The 21,864-nt window shown below is 41.4% G+C and overlaps 1 protein-coding gene across 1 annotated transcript in view; it reads left to right on the forward strand.

Moving 5' to 3' along the window:
- Positions 1-516: 516 nt before the first annotated feature.
- Positions 517-21,864, forward strand: part of TCP11L2 (t-complex 11 like 2) — a gene marked incomplete at both ends in the record, with an annotated part of 31,142 nt that continues 9,794 nt past the window's right edge. The window contains 5 exons of the mRNA XM_079714580.1: positions 517-673; positions 4,020-4,155; positions 8,113-8,233; positions 9,238-9,458; positions 11,342-11,478. Coding sequence (XP_079570706.1) covers positions 517-673; positions 4,020-4,155; positions 8,113-8,233; positions 9,238-9,458; positions 11,342-11,478 — 772 coding nt within the window. The remainder of the gene's footprint in view (positions 674-4,019; positions 4,156-8,112; positions 8,234-9,237; positions 9,459-11,341; positions 11,479-21,864) is intronic.

Here is a 21,864-nt window from a genome sequence, read left to right on the forward strand (position 1 = left end):
GGTTAATCCTATTTCATCTTCAAGCAACCCTATGAGGTTAGTCTTTCAGCCCAGCTTGACTCATGAGGTAGGGAGTTAAGCGACTTCTCCAAGGTCACATGTCAAAAGACAGAACAAGCTTCAAACCCAGAGCCCCACACTCTCACTCTTACCCTCCCACGCTTTAGCAACCCCAGGAGGAGAGAGTGTGTGCTCTGCGCATTGTTTTTTGAGGATGCTTTATTGCTGAGGGCTGCTCCACGTTCACACCAAGTAGGTCCTGTGTGAGCTCACACCTTGGCTGTGGAATCCCTTTCTGGAAGGCAGTCTTGCAGGCCTAGTGATAGCCTGGCCCGGGTGCCATGGGAGGAAGGAGGTCATCTTCTGGGGGCCTTTCCAGTGCTGTGACACGTGCGACACGGCTGTCTACATTGAATGAAGCACCGGCACCACTGGGGGGAGTACCGCAGAACGTTGACACAGGGTCTGTTTGTCTGTGCAGGTGCTGTCTCTTTACCCACACTCCAGAGACACAAAATGCCCTTCAATGGTGAGAAGCAGTGTGTGGGTGAGGACCAGCCGAGCGATTCAGACTCTTCCCGGTTTTCCGAAAGCATGGCTTCACTCAGTGACTATGAGTGCTCCAGGCAGAGCTTTACAAGCGACTCTTCTAGCAAATCCAGCTCTCCTGCTTGTAAGCCAATGGGGAGTGGAGGTGGTTCTAGACACGCATGTTGGATTTTAAAACTTGGAAATGAATGAGAGCAAAGTACTAACTTTTCCCTTCTAGATGTACTGTAATGGCACTGCCAGGGCCCTGCAGCTGTCTTGTACACACTCTCAGCAATAAATTGCCACTGACGTTTACAATCTGCCCATTTTTATTTTCATCACTGTCTTTGATCTGCTTTGGTTTGGCTATAAATCAGGTCTCCCAACCCCACCTGTCTTCTCTCTCAATTAGCAGAAAGCTACTCCTTCTTGAGATCATTTTTTGAGCCACATTCAAGGGTAAATTCAAATCAGTCCTTTCTTGTTTACATGGAACGAAACTTGCCCCAACTCAAGGGTCAGGCAGGAAGTGAAATAATCTAAAGGGTTTCCTACTGATTTCAAAAACTGTTGTGCAAATCACCCCAGAAAAGTGCCCACGAGGAGAATTACTGCACTAAGAGTACGAGAAGGAATGAAAAGAGTGCCATGGTGAAGGGAGATGTCTTTTTCCCTTTTTGTGTGTGGAAGCTAGAAATGTGTGAAGCCATGTGTTTGTCTTTTTTTTTTTTTAGCTTTTTAATTGACATTTTGTATGGGAAATATAACTCCTTAAGCTGCCCAAGCAAATGCAGAGAGAAGCAACTAGCATTTAATATGATCAAATACCCACTTCAGAAAAAGTTTGTTCATTTGTATTTATGTATTTATTTTTTAACATCCTTATTGGAATATAATTGCAGTACAATGGTGTGTTAGTTTCTGCTTTATAACAAAGGGAATCAGTTATGCATATAAATATATCCCCATATCTCTTCCGTCTTGCATCTCCCTCCGTCCCACCCTCCCTATCCCACCCCTCTAGGTGGTCACAAAGCACCAAGCTGATCTCCCTGAGCTATGCGGCTGCTTCCCGCTAGCTATCTATTTTACGTTTGGTAGTGTATATATGTCCATGCCACTCTCTCACTTTGTCCCAGCTTACCCTTTCCCCTCCCAGTGTCCTCAAGTCCATTCTCTAGTAGGTCTGCATCTTTATAACTGTCTTGCCCCTAGGTTCTTCATGACCACTTTTTTTTTTTAGATTCCATATATATGTGTTAGCATACGGTATTTGTTTTTCTCTTTCTGACTTACTTCACGCTGTATGACAGACTCTAGGTCCATCCACCTCACTACAAATAACTCAATTTTGTTTCTTTTTATGGCTGAGTAATATTCCATTGTATATATGTGCCATATCTTCTTTATCCATTCATCTGTCGTGTATTTATTCTAAATTAGTACATTCTCATTTAAAAAAATGGAAAGGTAGATAAGTAGAAAGAAAAGAAATTGTCGCCTATAATGTCACCCAAAGATGACAGGTGATAGTGCTTTGTCATATCTTCATACTGCACATAGACATACATATGTATATGTATGTGGACTTTTTTCACTTACTATTATAACTAAAACATTTACTCATTATAATGTTTTTTTAAACATTTTTATGACTGCTTACTACTTTACCAAGTGAAAGTACCATCAATTTATTTAACCTCTGATTTATCATTGGGCATTTAGTTCATTTCCTTTTTTTTTTTTTTTGCTATTACAAATAGTGCTTTATGAACATCGTGGTGCATAAAGCCTTTCTAGGAATTCCTTTGGATATAATTGGATTGCTGGACCAAAGGATACAGACATTTTTAAGGAGAATCTTAATGGTAAAGAGAATTGGCAAAAGAATTTATTAGCAGCCCCCCAGCTTTCAGTGCTTTTTCTCACTCTTTATTACTATACATGGAGTTGATGTCTCCAGCAGGGTACCTAGGTGTCCTGAAGAAGGGTTTTACTAATTGTATATCAGCATTCCTTCCTCCTCCTCTTCTTCCTCTTCCATCTCCACCTTCTCCACTACCTCCTCCTCTTCTTATTTCTAAAATTATTTTGAGGACTTCCCTGGCAGTCCAGCGGTTAAGGCTCCGTGCTTCCAATGCAGGGGGTGCAGGTTCGATCCCTGGTCTGGGAATTAAGATCTTATATGTCGTGTGGCGCAGCCAAAAAATTTTTTTTAAATAAATTATTTTAGGTAGCAAAGTATTGCCAGTCAGGATTGTTGTTTGAGCTAATGATGTTTAATTAACAGAAGCCGAGAGTTCCAACAATGATTTCAAAAAGACATGACTTGTTAGAATAATTTTTTGAATAATCTTTACAGATAACTAAAATAATTCTTTACCCACTATTTCCTACTGAGAAGTAGATTATCAGCTTATCAGATTTATTTTATTTTAATTACCTACATTTATTGAGTTCTTACCATGTTCTTTACTTAAATTATCTTGTTTAGTCACCTCAGGACAGTCCTACGAGGAGGTAAGTTATGCTTCAGCGAAGTCAAATGATAACTACCAATTAGCAAAACTTAGAATTGTGCTATACGGCATATACTTTTCAAAATTATAGTTTTAAAAAATCAGTTCATTTTGAGTCTGCTTAAATTAATGGGAGTTATGAATTACAGAATAAAAAGTAGTCATCAATTTCCTATAGAGTACATGTAATAAATGCAGATATCAATATTCGCTAAAAAATGAGGTGATTTAATTTTTAAAAAGAACTTATAATAGCCTATATTAATAAAATTTTCTCAGAAACATTTGACAATTTATTTTCTTTCTTTTTTTTTCTTTTTTTTTTGAAGTTGTAAAGAATAGTTTTATTGCTTTGCCATGCAAAGGAGCCACAGAGGGCTAATGCTCTCAAAACTGAGTGTCCTGACCTGGAGGGGGTAGTGAGGAGTTTTATAGTAATGGTTCAAAGAGGAGGGCATGATCAGCTCATGGGCTTTCTTCTGATTGGCTGGTGGTGAGGTACGTGGGAGTCATCATCAACCTTCTGGTTCCAACTGGTCCTGGGTCTGAGTGTTGTGGCAGCCTATAGTTAACTTCTCCCACCTGGCGGGGGTTTCAGTATCTGGTTTCAGGACTTAATGAAGCTCAGGTTCTTGATGTCTCATGGCAGAAAGAATTCAGTGAGAGACAAAGTGATAGGTAAGAAGTGGATTTATTTAGAGAGAAACACACTCCACAGACAGAGCGTGGGCCATCTCAGAAGGCGAGAGCTGCCGACAACTTATTTTCAATACAGTAACTGAAGCTATCAAAGGAGTTCTTAAATTTTTGGAGCCTTAAGTATTAAGCAGGGGAACTGATCTATTTTGGTATATATTCTCCTTACTGAAAATATATGTTGGAGTAACTTAAACCCTGTGTGCATCAGGAGGCTTCATTGGAGGACAGTTCCTCTGCCAGAGCATTAACTGGTTTTTGTCTTCCTTTCAGCAACAAGCCCTCCCAGGGTTGTAACATTTGATGAAGTGATGGCTGCAGCAAGGAACTTATCAAACATGACTCTTGCTCACGAGATTGCTGTAAATGAGAACTTTCAATTGAAACAAGATGCCCTCCCTGAGAACAGGTAACCTGGAGGCATGTGTTGTGCATAACCTGTGCTGCAGACTGTGTGTGTGTGTGTGTGTGTGTGTACTGCAAACACAGATTTTCACACTGATTCCTGGACAGTCTTGTATAATATCCACTGGGAGTTAACAGTATTTAGTTCTCTAACAAGGTCTTATAGTTGTTTTTAAAACCACTCCTCTAGGGTATATGTCACCCATAATCTTTAGAATTCAGCTTATATGTCTCTTCCTGAAGGAAGCTTTTCCTGACATTCCTGAGCTCACTAGACTACATTAAATCCCCTTCTAAAGACTCCTATAGCCCCCTCTACCTCCCTCTTGCTAAGATGTTTTATAATTTGAGGTTCAAAGTCTGTCTTTCCCCCCTGACCAAAAGCCCTGTTAACGGAGAAACTATGTCTATATTTTTTGCTCTGTCCTTATTGCCTAGCAGAGTGCCTGACATGTAGCACCTGCTCAAGAAATATTTGCAGCCTGACTTATTAAAAGCTAATATTCAGGTTGTGAAAGATAAATAAAGGCAGCTGAGCTGCCAAAGCGGTAAGAGGTGATCCAGAAGCCTCTGGAGGGAGGAATCACAGCTGCACAGGCACCCCTGGTTAACCTCATGCCCAAGGAATCTCTAGTTAGAGCCATGCCCTTATATCCTACCTCAGTCTTTCTGGTTTTAGTGGCTCACAGGTCCCCTGGGACAAAGAGGAGAAAAGTCTTGCAGCCATTACTGCAGGTAAATCACCTTTAGAGGCAAAACTGGCTCCTGGATAACGGCACTGAATCTTAAAACTCCCAGTGCCATTCATAAATTGGGAGGCATTCTCTCTGTCAATTAAGACAACATATAATATTTAATTCCATTCAGAACATTTTTTGTTTTAAAGCAGGAAAATAGTAAACACAATAATTTTCCTTCTTTAATATATGGATCATAGTCCTCCTCCTGGGGATGTTGTTTATAATAATCACTAATACTTTTTAGGATTACTGGCCAAAGTAGGTTTATCTGTTTGGCTTTCTATGGTGACTGCATTTCACCATGATCCTTTATATCAGCTGTGCTGCTTACACCCCCAGGCCAGGCCACCATCATCTCTGACCTGGACTCTTTGTGTCCTAACTAGTTGCCCAGTCTCCATCCTTAGCTCCCGCATCATCCATCCTCCACATCCACAGATAGCCACAGTGATCTTTCTAATGGATAAATCAGATTAGATCATGTCTTTGCTTAAAACCCTTCAATGGTTCTATTACACTTAGAATAAAAATTCAAACGCTTTAGTATGACGAGTAAGGCCCCCCTTCACTGACCATGTCTCTTCCTCCTTTTCCTCCTGCTTGCTGTGCTTCAGCCACACTGAAGCTTCCTTGCTGATCCTGGAGTACACCAGCTTGATCCTGTCCCAGGGACTTGGACCTTCCTCCTTCTTTTTTAATGTTTTTCCCATAGATCTTCACCAGCTGCTTTCTCTTCCCCATTTGGGTTTCAGCTCTAAGGTCACTTACTGTCTTAGAGAAGCTTTCTTCAGCCACCCCGCCAAATCGGCACCTCTTCATCACTGTGGACCACATTGTCTTCCTCTTCCTTCCTTGTGGCTCTGAAATTGTCTTACTCCCTTTCAGTGTGTTTTTTGTCTTTCTGTCTCTGCTAACATGTAAGCTTTTTGAGAGCAGAGGCTTTCTTTTCACTACACCCAAGCACGTGAAACAGGGCCTACCACATATTGAATTTTGAATAAACATTTATTGACTAATAAAAATGAATATTTGAAGTTAAAATAAGTATGTTTTACGAAGTACAGAAAAGACAAATTGGGAGTGTTTGTGCTTTAAATTCAAAAGTTGCAAATACAGGCTGAATGAAGGCCCTTTAGGATCAGACAGACCCCGGGGTTTGAATCCTGGCTCTGCTGTGACCATATCTGAGCCTCGCATTCTCCACAACACTCACTCTAAATGCATGCTCCTGGGCATATAAGTGCCTTGCATGTAAGTACTTTGATACTATGGAAGATACGAATTCCCCTTCTCTTCATTTTCTGCCATGGCTAGAAAATGCGAGCAAGGGAAACAACACGTAGAGTTGGGACACATTACCTTTGTTTAAAAGTGAAATAGCGTATCATTAGCTGCTGATTTTTCAGATGACCCTCCACAATGACCAAGTCGTTACATTTTTTCTTTTTTTAATCAAAGCATAAGCGTTTATTATTTGTGACAAATAAGGAGACAGGGTGATAGCTCTCAAAGCACTGTCTCTTGTTACTCTTTAAAATATGGCTGACTCTCATATTTTACCAAGTGGGGGGAAACACTTGGTAAAATAAGTCAGATTTCTGATACCAGGTAGGAATGCTTATAAATGATTTGACTGATTTCATCTCCACCCCTTCCTCCCTACCTCTTCCACTCCCCAAAATTAAAAAGTTTGTAGCCTTTGGGAAAACTTAAACTCCGACATCCCTCAAGGAGCTATAAAGTTGTTTTAGCTCACTCCTGGTTGGTGCATTCAAGCCAAGTACATGAGGCTTGTAAAGTTCAGAGCAAAAGTCTGTCCCAGCAATGTTTGTCTTTCTAATTATTCTGTAATTGCTCAAGAGAGTCTCAAACGTTGGAAATGGCATTTATGTTGAATAAATCTATTCAGGCAACTAGAATAAGTTTTCACACTTAAAGTGGCTGAGTAGAATATAGTATTTGCAGTTACAGAAACAGTTTTAACTCATACTCCTCAGAAAGCTAATTTTCACTTCTCATAGCATTATTGTATATTTAGCTATTTGTACTTTAAAAGAAAAATTAGGAGATATGCTTAACTATCAAATTATTAATTCATTCACCATGCATTCAGTGAACCCTCAGTAAATGACAAGTCCTATGCTAGGTACAGTGGCAGGTACCTAGAAGAAGTGGCCTCTACCTGAGAGAGGTGTATAGCCCCGTGTGGGATAGAGACTTGCAGGCAATTACAGTTCAGGGAAATCTGCGCTTTTCTAAAAGCTGTTGCAAAATGGTGTAGGAGTTCATAGGGATGTGTGTTTTATTTATTTAAAAATTTATTTATTTATTTTTTTGGCTGCGTCAGGTCTTAGTTGTGGCACGCAGGATCTTCGTTGAGGCATGCAGGATCTTTTGTTGCGGTGCACAGGCTTCTCTTTAGTTGTGGCGGGTGGGCTCTGTAGTTTGTGGCTCATGGGCTCTAGTTGAGGCGCGCAAGCTCAGTAGCTGTGGCGTGTGGGCTGAGCTGCCCCGCGGCCTGTGGCATCTTAGTTCCCAGACCAGGGATTGAACCTGCATCCCCTGCACTGGAAGGTGGATTCTTTACCATTGGATCACCAGAGAAGTCCCTGTGTGTTTTTAACATACACCTATTTTAGGGCATTGACATACAGGGTAAAGCAAGGTGGCCACCTACTCTATTGTTAGCTTTTCCTAGGAAGGCTCCTATTTCAGCAGTTTTGGTCTGGCCAACTTTAAATGGGACATCTAAGCTGAAGCTGGCAGGCAATCAAATGCATGTCTCCATGGGCCAATCTGTTCTGTTCCATGCCATGAAACTTCAGCTGTTAAGGAAAGAGCAATTTTGCCATCTCATCCCCAAAATCTAGACCAAGTCTAAAAGTCTGTGTAGAAGAGTAGCTAGGTAAATTATGGTATCTCCTTAGGACAAAATTTTATGAGCATATCAAAAACTATCAGGAGGAAGCATTTAAAAAATCTAGGGGAGACACTTAAGACAGAATATTAAATGAAATAATATTGTACAGACTCTGTATTAAAACAATTATAGTAAAACAATGCATTCATTAAACATACGTCAAAAGATTAATAATAGGATTATGAGCAATTTTTATTCTCTGTTTTTCTACATTTTCTAAGATTTCTACAATGAGCATCTTTCTTTTATAATCAGGAAAAATAGTGCTTATTTTAAAAAACGATCCATTTCATTCCTGTAGCTTGGCTGGTAGAGTGAGGCACATTGTCCACCAGGCCTTCTGGGACGTCTTGGAATCAGAACTGAATGCTGAGCCCCCTGAGTATGAACACGCCATCAAACTGTTTGAAGAAATCAGAGAGGCAAGTTGATGTTGTCTGTATTAATTAGGAATTTTCCCCCCAAAGGCTGTTTTCATGTCCTGCAGAGAGTATTGGAGACTCTTTTGAAACACTGAGCCAGTTCAGTCACCAGAGGGTTTTTTCCTGCACCTCCTGGAATGGGGTGCAGGCTGGGAAAACAGGGCAGCGGCAGGAACTCAAGCCAATGCTTAGCATGTAGGGCAGTGGCTTTGGTGCTTCAGAGCACAGAGCCTGAGTTAGATGGACCTGCTTTAGTGACAGGCTCTCTCTTCTTAAGTCTGTCTCCGGTGTAGTTGTGAGAGTTAAATCAGATGACAGTCATAGCTAACTTTTACAAGACACTTGCTCTGGGCCAAGCACTAGATTATTCATCTATCCTTACCCTAATGCTGTGAGGCAGTTATGCCTGTTATTATATAAAGAAACCAAGTTCCCTGACTCATCCAAGGTCATGCAGCTTTGAGGAGTGGAAGGGATTTGAACTGAGGCACTCCGGCTCAGAGCGTGTTCTCCTAACTGCATGCTGTGTCTATAAGTACGGTGTCTGCTGTGTAGTGAATACACAATATAGGTTGCTCATATAATATGTAATATTTCACATGTAAATATATTATACTAATAGAGCCCATGGGGATGTTTCTATTTGCCCTTCTTTAAAGGGTTCTTTTGGAGCCATGATCTACAACTTGTCTTTGCATGGTTTCTCTGTAAACTTTTTGAAGTTCTTTCAATAGTATTGCTTCCTTGCCAGTTGTTTTCATTCCGATAGTGTTAGTAACTTCCCATGGGAGGGGAGGGGAGGCTTTCATTCAGAAGACAGAGCTTTCTTTTTAGAGGCAGGACCCTGGAGTGCTCCTCTGATCCACCACTCGATGCAAACTTCTGTGGCATCCAGGGCATTAAAATATGGACAGAGAGCTTGGTCATCTAGACATTGAAATTAGAAATGACAACCTTTATTCATGTAAGGATGCTGTTAATTTTTCTTTCCTTTCCCTGTATAGGTTCTCCTCTCTTTTCTGACTCCTGGTGGCAACCGGCTTCGCAACCAGATCTGTGAAGTTTTGGACACAGACCTCATTAGGCAGCAGGCTGAGCACAGTGCTGTCGACATCCAAGGCCTGGCCAACTACGTCATCAGTACGATGGGAAAGCTGTGCGCTCCTGTGCGAGATGATGATATCAGAGAGTTAAAGGCTACCTGCAACATCGTGGACGTGCTGAGGTTAGCGGTTCTGCTGCTTGCATTTTCTTAGAGTACCTTTGAGTTCATTCAGAAGGGAAGTGTGGGAATTGAGGAACACAGAATAAGGGTTCCTCCTCTCCCAAAGGAACCCTTGACCCTAGGAAGAAACCACCTAAGCAAGGGACAAGTCAATCATTTTTTGTGTGCATGGAGTTTTCACACTGAGTGACCCAACAAGGTTGTTAGTTGGCATTGCTGGGCCCTAGAGGTGCAGTGATGAAAAAGGCAGATGCAATCTCTGATGTAATCTCTGATTACAGTCTAATGGGGAGACAGCTCTTGAACAAGGAATTAAAGTTGTGATAAGTGCTATGAAAAGGGAAGTAGAGGGGATTAATGGAGCCTCCAGCAGGGGAACCTAACCTAGTTAAGGATCCAGGAAGGCTTCTTCATTAGTTAGGGTATTGCTAGCTGCTGTGACATGTAAACCCTGAGTTCTCAGTGATTTAACCAATAAACGTTTGTTTCTCACTCATGTCAGAGTCCGAGTCAGGGATTCTTGGTCAGGCAGCCTTCCATGTATCATTCAGGGACCCAGGCTCCTTCTCTCCTTGGCTCCACCCTCACCCAGCTCCTTGGAGTCCTTTACATTCAGCTGGTGAATGGGAAAGAGATCATGAGGAAGGCATATCCAGTGTTTAACCACCTAGGCCCAGAAGCAATGCATTACATTGGCTATACCTAGTCCCATGGTACCACCTACATTGAAGGTGGCCTGGGAAATGTGGCTGCTGTCTGGGAACACATTTCCCAGCCACAAAGCCACACTGCAGGAAGGCAATGTGGACCTTTGGTGGTCGTCTAGCTATCTCTGCCACAGCTTCCCTCAGGAAGTGATGTGTACAGTAAGATCGTAAGACTCTAATCTGGCTGTGTAGACAGCAATTTCTTTGTGATTCCAGAGGAGAGAGGAGTCTGCAGTACTTTTTGCCATTGAGGGGAATTCTTCTCCTTTTTTTGTGAATACAGCCACACTGAGAATTAAGTTTCACGTGATAGTATAGGAAAGGGAAGGGGAAAGGAAGCTGGTTTGCATATAATGGGTTACTTACTTTATGACTCTGGGAAAGTTGACAACCTCTCAAAGTCACACTTTCCCCATCTGTAAAATAGGCTGTAAGTATCCTTAGAGTTGCACTCAGCTCTGGCAGATTGAGATTCTCCAGTTGTAGAATCCTTGCTTTGAAGGATTGTCTGTGGTGTTCATCTTCCTCATGTATTGAGCACCTACTGGTTGTCACTCTCCCCTGCATTTTGCATTCATTATCTCATTGACTCTCACAACATCCCTCCAAGGTTGATCTTGTCCCTTTCTTTCACAGATGAAGAAACTAAGGCTCAGAGAGATTGAGTAACTTGTTCCTGGCCACAGAGCTGGTCAGTTGTAAAGCTGCAATTGAATACAGGGCTGCCTAACTCTAAAATGCAGTGTTTTTCCCCCTGTGCTTTACTGCCCTGTCCTTTCTTTCCTTTTCTTTTTCTTCTTTCCTTAGGAACAGAAACAATGTACACTATGTTCAGACTTCATAAAATTTCAAATGAAAATTCCTTCTTGAATCTTTTTTGTCTCATTGTTAAGACTCATTGTTTATGCTTGTTAGTGTCTATCAGTTTATGGCTGAATGTAATGGATCAGCTGGAGATATATTTGCTGAAGCAAATACTCTTGAGATCTCTGGAAGAATACATTTGGAATGCATGTATAATGCCTTTTGTGAAAAGTGACCATGTCAAAGTGATTGGAATTTTAAAACCTTTTGTGGATGTTTATATTTTCCAGCCTATAAAATTAGTAATAGTTAATGAATTTCAGATTGATTTCTTAATCACCTCTCTAACTATTTTAACTCTAAAATTTTTAGACAAATATTTCATGTCCTGGACCTCATGAAAATGGACATGGTCAATTTTACAATTAGGAGTCTGAGACCACATCTTCAACGCCAGTTGGTAGATTATGAGAGAACCAAGTTCCAAGAAATTTTAGAAGAAACTCCGAGTAAGTACAATATAAGTGTGTATATATATTGAAATTGGGTGAAAATATGCTATTTTTATTTTTGACATCTTAAATAGTATCACTAAAGACTTTTGGCATTTCTGTTCAACATTTTTTTAACTTCTAAAGTTGACCTCATAAACTTATAGCTGTTGACTCTGACCCAGGAACTGTGCTAAGCACTATTCACTTTTTTTGTTTTTTTTTTTGTTTTTTTTTGGCTGCATTGGGTCTTCGTTGTGGTGCGCGGGCTTCTCACTGCGGTGGCTTCTCTTGTTGCGGAGCATGAGCTCTAGGTGCGTGGGCTTCAGTAGTTGTGGCATGCAGGCTCAGTAGTTGTGGTGCACGGGCTTAGTTGCTCTGCGGCATGTGGGATCTTCCCGGACCAGGACTCGAACCCATGTCCCCTGCACTGGCAGGCAGATTCTTAACCACTGCTCCACCAGGGAAGCCCTTCATACATTTAAAAAAAACAAACAAACATTTATTAAGCACCTCCTGTGTCCCAGACACACCTTGGGTGCTATGGATAGAACAAAACAGAATAAAGCTGCTGCCCCCAAGGAGCTGACCTTCTAGTAGGCATGACAAACAAAAAACATGTATTGTCGGATGTATTATTAAGTGCTACGAAGAAAAATAGGATAAAGGGACAGGTAGTAACGGGACAGGAGTGAGGGTAGGGGGTGTTTTTTTAGATGTGGTGGACTGGGAAGGCCTCTCTAAGAAGTAACTATTTGAGCGGAGTTTACAAAGGAATGAGGAAGGGTCATAGGAAGATGTGAGAGAAGAACATTCCAGCTAGAGAGAACTGCACATACAAAGGCCCTGCAGCAGGAACTTGCTTGTGAAATTGGACAAACAAGGCAGACTGTGTGGCTGGAGTGGAGTAGGCAGGAGAGAGTGGTAGCAGATGAGGCCAAGAGGTAGGCAAAGGCAGGTCACAAAGAGCCTTGTTAGGAAGTGAGAGTAATTCAGATTTCATTCCAAGTGTGATGGGAAGTCACTGGAGCGTTTGAGCAGGGGAGCAACATCTGATTTTGACTTTTTAGGTGTACGCTGGCTCCTGGGTAGAGAACAGATTGTACAGGAGCAAGAAGGGAAACAGGGGTACCAATGAGGTGGTATCACAGATGGTGGACTGGTCCAGGTTGTAGTGGTGGAAGTAGTGAGAAGAGGTCAGGTTCTGGTTGTATTTTGAAAATGGAGTAACAAGTTTTGCTGAAAGTTGGATGAGAGAAAAAAGAGGGTTGAGGGTGACTCTAAGCAACTGGGTGAAGAGTGATGCCTGTTAGAGAGATGGGAGAGACCAGGGAAAGAAGGGTGGGAGATGGTATGGAGTCAGCATTCAGCTTTAGATGTGTGAACCTTGAGATCTCGTTTGACATCAACATGAAGATGCCAGGAGGCATTTAGATATGAGACTAGAGTTCAGAGGAATGGTGGGCACTGGGGATATACATCTGGGAATCATCAATATCTTTATGGTGGATAAAGCCATGGAACTGGATAGTAGCTAACATGTATAGAATGCTTACCACATTCTAAACACTTTACCTGTTTTAACTGATTTAATCTTTACCAAAACTTGAGGAAATTACTCCCCATTTTATGGATGTGGAAACTGAGGCATAGAGAGGTTAAATCACTTCCCTCCACAACACAACCTGTGAATTACAGAGCTGGGACTCACCCCAAGCAGTTTGACTCCACACTCTTATCCACTCCATGCTCTTATCCACAGTATTACACTGGATGAGGTTACCTAGGGAGTGGGTGTAGATACTGAATGGGCCTGACCTGGGACCTCTAGAGCATCTAGAGCTTGAGAAGAGGAAAAGGATCCAGCAACAGAGACTGTGAAAGGGTAGTCAGAGAGGTGAAGACAGCCAGGAGAGGGTGGTGTCCTGTAAGACAAGCGAAGAAAGTGTTTGAAGAAGGAAAACATGATCAGCTGTGACAAGTGCTGCTAAATGGTCAAGAAAGATGAAGGCCAAGGCTTGACCATTGGATATGACCGTGTGAGGATCCTTGGTAACCGTGATGGGAGCAGTTTCAGTGGACTAGTGGGCATTAAAACTGGACTGGAAGAGACGTCAAGAAAGAATGGGAGTAGAGGAAGTGTTACCTCATTGAATCCTCACAATTACTCAGTGAGAGAGGTACTGTTATTCCCTTTGTTTCACAGATGAGGAAGCTGAGATGCCAGATGTTCGACAGCTGGCAGGAGGCTGGTTAACTGGTTCCCTCATTGGCAAACCCTTGACAGCAGCCTCTGGGCTTCGGTTAACCACAGTCTAAGGCTGGGTTAGGTGATGCACCCACCCCACCCTACCCCTCGTGGACTGAGCTTTTCTGTCAAGATAGTCAATGTGATAGCCTCATGTAAACAAAGCCAAACAGATGCCACTTTAAAAGGGGCTCCAACAGGCTGGAGCCTGTCCAGGGAGGAGGGCATGGGCCATGGAGGGTGACAGGAGGAACAATCAGTGAAGCTGGGCCCATTCTTCTTGATAACAGGGAGACTCAGGTGGGCCATGAGCACTGCCTTCCCTGTCGATAGTGATTCAGGGCTTTGGTTAAGCTCTGTAGGGCAGACTAGGACCCATGGGAGGGAAGCAGCAGACAGCCAATTTTGGCCTTCCTAGCAGCTGGAGCTGCTGTTTTAACTTTGGAGTGGGCCTGTCTATTACTGATAGTAGCCCATGCTAGCTAACATTTTGTTTGAGCACTTATTGTGTGCCAAGTCCTTACTGTGTGCCAAACACCATACGTTTATTAGCTCATTCAAGCTTCACAAGTCACCCTATGAGGCTGGTACTGTTATCACCTACTGTTTATAAAAGAAGAAACTGAGGTTAAGGTATTTACCCTAGGTGACTGCTGGTAAGTGGTAAAGCCTGGATAACCCAGCTATGTCTCTGCCCCAAAGCGTGTGCATTCAACCACTATGCAAAACTGACTCTCTCCAGATAATATATTGGCTATCTTGGGGGGATTTGCAGAGGGAGCTCTAGCATCAAGTGACAGATATGACTAGATGACTTCTAAGGATACTTCTACAACAAAAATTCTATGACTTCAGAGCTATATTGTTTTGGCTTCAAAGGCAGAGAGGGATTATGGGACATAGAACCCTACATAGAACCTGGATCTGAAACCTGAACTATGATAACCACATTCTTAGCAGCATTTTCCTGGGATTCATTGGTTGGTTTCATTTGTGTCCCTGTGTATGTGTATATACACATGTGTGCAAATGTCTCCATGTCTTGAGTCAAGATAGCCTGTAATCTTGAACAAATTCCTTACTGTAGGGTTGAACTACAGTTTCATTCATCTCAAATGATTTGTTTCTCTCCTTAAAACCCAGGCTTAGTGACTTATATTTCATTTGCACCTTTCACATTGACTTGGATATTTCCAGAGACTTAAGAATAGAATAAATCCAGCTGTGCAAGTAGGTCATTGTTGCCCAGATCTAAATATGTTCCCAGAGAAATCAAGAGTCCAGGAAGTATAGTGTATGTCAACTATTAATTATATCCTCAAGTCACTCTGCCAAAAGTCGGCCACTGTGCCCTAGTATCAAAATAAGAGTCTTACAGTATTGCACAGAAGGACAAAAGTGTTGGATTTTTGTGTGTACATGATTTTTATAAAATAATTATTCAGAAAACTAATACAGAGAAGTACTCTGGGTTTCTTAATTGACTCCCCCCAAAATTGTATTTTGCCGACAGAGAGATTTTATATAATTGCCCTATTAAAATATACCCAAGAAAGCCTTAGGCAGTGATTGGGTGAATGTATTACATGTCAACAAAGTAACCACATTAGATCCAACAACTAAATTATCTGTAGAAAGAATGGCACATTACCCCTGGGGGGCCAGGCCACAAGTAATTTTTCAGATACTCAGAAAGAAAAGGTTGTATTTATTTAGATAATCTCTTATATCTGATAAAATGTTCTCAGGAACTTCATTTCATGTGATTCAGAAATCCTTATGGGACATAAATGTTTTTCAGAAATATATAAAACTGCATTATGATTGTCTTTGCCTGGCACCCAAGGCATTCAGGAAATATTTATGAAACATTTTAGAGATGAGCAAGCTGATGCTCAGCAACGATCTGCCCAAAGACAGAGCCGCACAGCTGAGAAGTAGTGGAGCTGGGACTGGAAGCCAGGTCTCTCATGGCCAAGTCAGGAGTAAACCAAGCTGCTGCTTTGGCTCCTTTCTTTGGATTTTTCAATTTTGTGTTATATCAGCTGGGGTATATCGCAGGCAACAGAAACTAACTGGCTGATTTAGCAGAAAAGGAAGTGAATGGAGGGAGTGGGGCAGTTTACAGAAAAGTGAAAATACCTGAGTCTGCGCAAGGCCAGAAACCGGGAGGGCATCAGGAATCTGGGGAGGAAGACACAAGGGAAAGTTCCGAGCTCCATCCTCAGGTGGTTAATGTGCACTTCAACATGGGCCATCCTTGAACGCTGTGGTCATCATTCAGAGTCCTAGGAAGGAGTCTGATGGGCATATGATTCAGTGAGGCCAACCCCTGGTCAGGGAGGTTGCCTGGTCATGGGACCTCTAATTGATGCTCACAAAAAGAAAGCATGGAGTGAGGGAAAATGATTTGTCAAAATCAGTACCAAAAAAAAGGGAAGGTGAGGTGTTGCTAGGCATAAACGAGTGGATGTCATGGATAAGAGAACTACATTCTTCTAACTGAAAATTGGGGTATTTGCTCTGAGTATTTTCCAGAATATTGAAAATAGAGGCCATCTAAAGCTTTGGGCAACATCAGGGACTCCCATCCATGTCTTCTGCACCATTCTCCTAGTTTATTGAATGGTTCCTGTTCAGAATTGTACAGACCAAGAGCTAGCCTGGCCATCCCCCAAGTCCAGGATGTAGAGTCATTGTCTTTTTAAGGGTCACTCAGATTTCATGCTTAGGTACCATATTAGAAGTCGGTAGAGATGGGAATTGTATTCCTTGATGAATCCATACAGGGATACCCTTGATGCATTCATCTCAGAAAGCTCAAATACTAAACTCATTCATACCAAACTGGCAGAGTTCACAGAGCATTCCCTGGACTGAATTCTCTGAAGCACTAAATAGCACAATCAATGGCTTTTATGTAATGTAAATATTTACATGTGTGTTTTGTGTTGATAAAGCTATATGTGACTTTATCACATAGATTGATTGCTAGGTTTTTGCCTTAGACTCAGTGACTTAGTTGGCCAACCCATAACCCATATCTTTTTTAAAAAACTTTATTGAAGCATTCAATACATACAGTAAAAACACGCCAACTCTAAGTGTATAGTTCTGTGAGTTTTGACTGAAGAATATGCCCATGTAACCACCACTAGAAACAAGAAATAAAGCATTTCTGTCACTCCAAAAAGAATCCTCAGGCCCCTTGCAACCAACCTCCCCGCATCGAGGTAAAACTGATATAATTTTTATCAATGTAGATTAGTTTTGCTTCTTTTAGAGCATCATATTAAATGGAATCATACTGTGTGTTCACTTTTCTGTCTAGCTTCTTTCACTCAACATAAGGTTTTTGCTATTCATCCATGTTGTTGTGAGTATCCATAGTTTATATTATTGAAAGTTATCCTATTATATTGTAATCCTATATGATTACATACTTCATTTATCCATTTACCTGTTGATGGACATCTGTGTTGTTTCTGGTTTTAGGCTACTATGAATAAAGCTTCTGTGAACATTTGTGTACCAGTCTTTGTGTGGGCATGTGTTTTCATTTTCTTGGATAAACACCTAGGAGTGGAATGGCTGAGTCATATGGTAAATATATGGTTAATTTTAGAAAAAGTGGCCAATTATTTTCCAATGTAGTTGTGCCATTTTATCCTCACCATCAGTGTATGAGAGTTCCAACTGCTTTACATTTTCACCAACACTAGGTATTATCAGTCTTTTAAATTTTACCCTATATATATTTATACAGAATGTGAAAGTATCTCATGTGGTTTTAATATACGTTTCCCTGATGACTAATGATGTTTAGCATCTTTTTATATGCTAAATGGACATTTATTTATCTTCTTACGTGAAGTGTCTGTTCAAATCTTTTGCCCATTTTTAAATTGGGTTGTCTTATTATTGATTTGAAGAGCTCTTTATATATTGTGGAAGCAAGTCCCTTGTCAGATTTTTGTGTTGTGAAACTTTCTTCCCATCTGTGGCTTGCATTTTTCATTCTCTTAGCCCTATCCTTTGAAAAGAATAAGTTTTTTATTTTGATGAAGTGCAAATAATAAAATTTTCTTCTGTGGTTTGTGCATTTAGTGAATTGTTTACAAAATCTCTGTATATGTTAAGGTCGTGAAGATTTTTTTTGTATGTTCTAGAAGTTTTAGACTTTTAGGCTTATGAATCATTTCAAGGCAATATATTTCAAGGTTCAAAATTTTCCATTCATATATCCAGTTCTAGAACTGTTTGTTGAAAAAGACTATCTTTTCTCCTTTGAATTGCTTTGGCATTTTTGTTGAAAATCAATTGGCCATACATTTGTGATTCTATTTCTGAACTCTTTATTCTTTTTTTAAATTGAGACATAATTTACATACCATAAAATTAAATTTTTTTTGTTTTGTTTTGTTTTTTTTTTTTTTTGCGGTACGCGGGCCTCTCACTGTTGTGGTCTCTCCCGTTGCGGAGCACAGGCTCCGGATGCGCAGGCTCAGCGGCCATGGCTCACGGGCCCAGCCGCTCCGTGGCATATGGGATCCTCCCAGACCGGGGCACGAACCCGTATCCCCTGCATCGGCAGGCGGACTCTCAACCACTGCGCCACCAGGGAGGCCCATAAAATTAAATTTTAAAAGTGTATAATTCAGTGTTTTTTAGTATTTTCACAACGTTATGCAACCATCACCAGTATTTAATTCCATAAGATTTTCATGCTTCCAGAATAAACCCCAAACTCATTAGCAGTATCTCCTCATTCCTCCCTTCCCTTAGCCCTTGACAACCACAGTTCTACTTTCTGTCTCTATGGATTTCACGGTTCAGGACATTTCATATAAATGGAATCATATAATACGTAGCTTTTCATATCTGGTTTCTTCCACTTAGTATTGTGTTTTAAAGATTTACCCATGTTGTAGCACATATCAATACTTCATTCCTTTTTATTAGACTCTCTAGTCTTTTCCATTGATCTATATTTCTACTCTTAGCTGATACCACACTATCCTGGTTACTGAGGCTAAGTCTTGAAGTCAGATAGTGTTAGTCTTCCAACTTCATTCTCTTTCAAAATGTTTTGCCTATTTTAGGTCCTAAAAATGCATATGGAATTTATGCAATCCCATATGCATTTTTTAATTAGTTTATCTCTTCCTGCAAAAAAGCCAGCTGGGATAGTGATTGGAATTATGTTGAATTGACATCTTAATAATGTTGAGTCTACTGATCTGTGAACTCAATATCTCTACTTAAATCTTTAATTTATTTCAGCAATGTTGTTTTAGTTTTGGTGTACTGGTCTTGTAATTTTTTAAAATTTATTTAATTAATTTATTTTTGGCTGCATTGGATCTTCGTTGCTGCATGCGGGGTTTCTCTAGTTGCAGTGAGTGGGGGCTACTCTTCGTTGTGGTGCGCAGGGTTCTCATTGCAGTGGCTTCTTGTTGCGTGCAGAGCATGGGCTCTAGGTGCACGGACTTCAGTAGTTGTGGCATGTGGGCTCAGTAGTTGTGGCTCACGGGCTCTAGAGCACAGGCTTAGTAGTTGTGGCACACGGGCTTAGTTGCTCCACGGCATGTGGGATCTTCCCAGACCGGGGATCGAACCTGTGTCCCCTGCATTGGCAGGCAGATTCTTAACCACTGCGCCACCAGGGAAGCTACTATTTTGTTAAATTTAATCTCATTTTATGTTCTTCTGGTGTTATAAATGCTATTTTATAAAACTTTTTGTTTTCTAGCATATAGAAATATAATTGATTTTTGAGGATCGACTTTGCATCCTGAGACCTTGCTAAATTAACTTATTAATTCTAATAGCTTTTTGGAGTATTCCTTAGGTTTTTCTATAGTATATACAATCATGTTGCCTTTTATTTCTTTGGATTATCTTATTGCACTGACTGGGACCTCCAATCAAATGTTGAATAGAAGTCATGAGAAAGGGCATCCTTGCTTTTCTAGCAGAAGAATGTTTATTGTTTGACCATTAAGTATGATGTTAGCCGCAGCTTCTCATAGATGTCATTTTTGGGGGTTAAGGAAGTTTTCTTCTATTTCTAGTTTGTTGAGAATTTTTTTGTTTGTTTGTTTTTGTTTTTTTGCGGTACCCAGGCCTCTCACTGTTGTGGCCTCTTCCGTTGTGGAGCACAGGCTCCGGACGCGCAGGCTCAGCAGCTATGGCTCACGGGCCTAGCCGCTCCGCGGCATGTGGGATCTTCCCGGACCAGGGCACAAACCCGTGTCCCCTGCATCGGCAGGCGGACTCTCAACCACTGTGCCACCAGGGAAGCCCTGTTGAGAATTTTTATCTAAATAGGTCACATATTAAATTTGTTCACATGCTTTTTCTACATTTACTCAATTGGTCATATTTTTCTTCTCCTTGATTGTGTTAATGTGGCAAATTACAGTGACTGATTTTTTTTCTAGTGTTAAACCAAGCTTGCAATCCTAAGATGTTTATCCAATCACTTGGCCCTGGTATATTATCTTTATCTTATTGCCTTTCTAATGCTTCCTTAAGGATTTTTACATCTGTATTTATGAATGATGTCCCCCTGTAATTTTCTTTTCTTATAATGCCATTGCTTGGTTTTGGTGTCAGAGCAAAGCTGCCCTCATAAGATAAATTAGGAAGTGTTCCCTCCTCTGCTTTCTGAAAGAGTTAAAACACCCTGTGTCTTCTAGTTTGATCTGCATGCACAGTGTATATTAGTAAACATTTTACTGCATGACAGTTGAAGGGAAAGATATCTTCAGGCATATAGGACCAAATCAATTTGTCAGTCTAAAGGAGACTTTTTTTTTTTTTTTTTTTTTTTTGCGGTACGCGGGGCTCTCACTGTTGTGGCCTCTCCCGCTGCGGAGCACAGGCTCCGGACGCGCAGGCTCAGCGGCCATGGCTCACAGGCCCAGCTGCTCCTCCGCATATGGGATCCTCCCGGACCAGGGCATGAACCCACGTCCCCTGCATCGGCAGGTGGACTCTCAACCACTGCGCCACCAGGGAAGCCCAGGAGACTATTTGAGTCAGTACTTAAGCCCATGGTTACCTCCAGAGATGGTGAATTAAATAGCAAACCTACTGGGTCACTCATGCCAGGTATAGAGAGCAGAGGCTTTTTGAGAACCTACTAAGTGACAAGTACCACTGGAAAAACGTTTGACTAGTTTCCACCGCAAAGGGGTCTGCCAAGACAAGGCCAGATATCTCACACACCTATCAGGTTGTGGTATGAGCTAAGTCAAGGGAAAGCTATATAAAAAATAAACGTCATAGGCTTGGACTCTCAAGGAGTCTCATTTTCACATCACTAGTAATATTAAAGGCACATGAACTATTTAATAACTTTTTTTAATAATAGAGAAGCTGTTTTTCAGGTCAGCTATTTAAGAGAAATGACAGCCAGATCAAAAATTCAAAGGCAGATGTGCCTCAAGAAGGCAGTGATAGGGCTTCCCTGGTGGCACAGTGGTTAAGAATCTGCCTGCCAGTGCAGGGGACATGGGTTCAAGCCCTGGTCCAGGAAGATCCCACATGCTGCTGAGCATCTAAGCCCGTGCACCTGGAGCCCTTGCTCCGCAACAAGAGAAGCCACTGCAATGAGAAGCCCGTGCACTGCAACGAAGAGTAGCCCCCGCTCACCCCAACTAGAGAAAGCCCGCACGCAGCAATGAAGACCCAATGCAGCCAAAAATAATAAATAAATTAAATAAATAAATTTATATAAAAAACAAAAAGAAGGCAGTGATAAGGATGGGTCCATACAATCAAGAAAGGCTTCCCACAGGAAGAGGCTGGACCACTAAGGACTGGCAGGATATGGACTGAGAGAACCAGAGATAGTTTCAGCGGGGTTAGGCCAAGCCTTCCTGGCAGGAAACAGGAACATGTATTGGTGGGGAAGTGCTCTTGGGCCTCCACTGCCCCTGAGAAATTCTTAGGTAAATGCACCTGTAAAACCATTGCCTATTGTTCTGTTTCTCTCTCCTGGTAGATAAGGAGGTTTTTGAGTATAGGGACTGTGTTTACTCATCTTTGAATTCTCTGTACTTGGTATAGTATATGGTGTATAGTAGGTGCTCAGTTGTCATTGAAGAAATGAATGGAGAGGCTCTTTTCCATATGAAAAACCGAGGGTA

Source organism: Hyperoodon ampullatus (assembly GCF_949752795.1).
Source record: "Hyperoodon ampullatus genome assembly, chromosome: 11".
NCBI lineage: Eukaryota > Metazoa > Chordata > Mammalia > Artiodactyla > Ziphiidae > Hyperoodon > Hyperoodon ampullatus.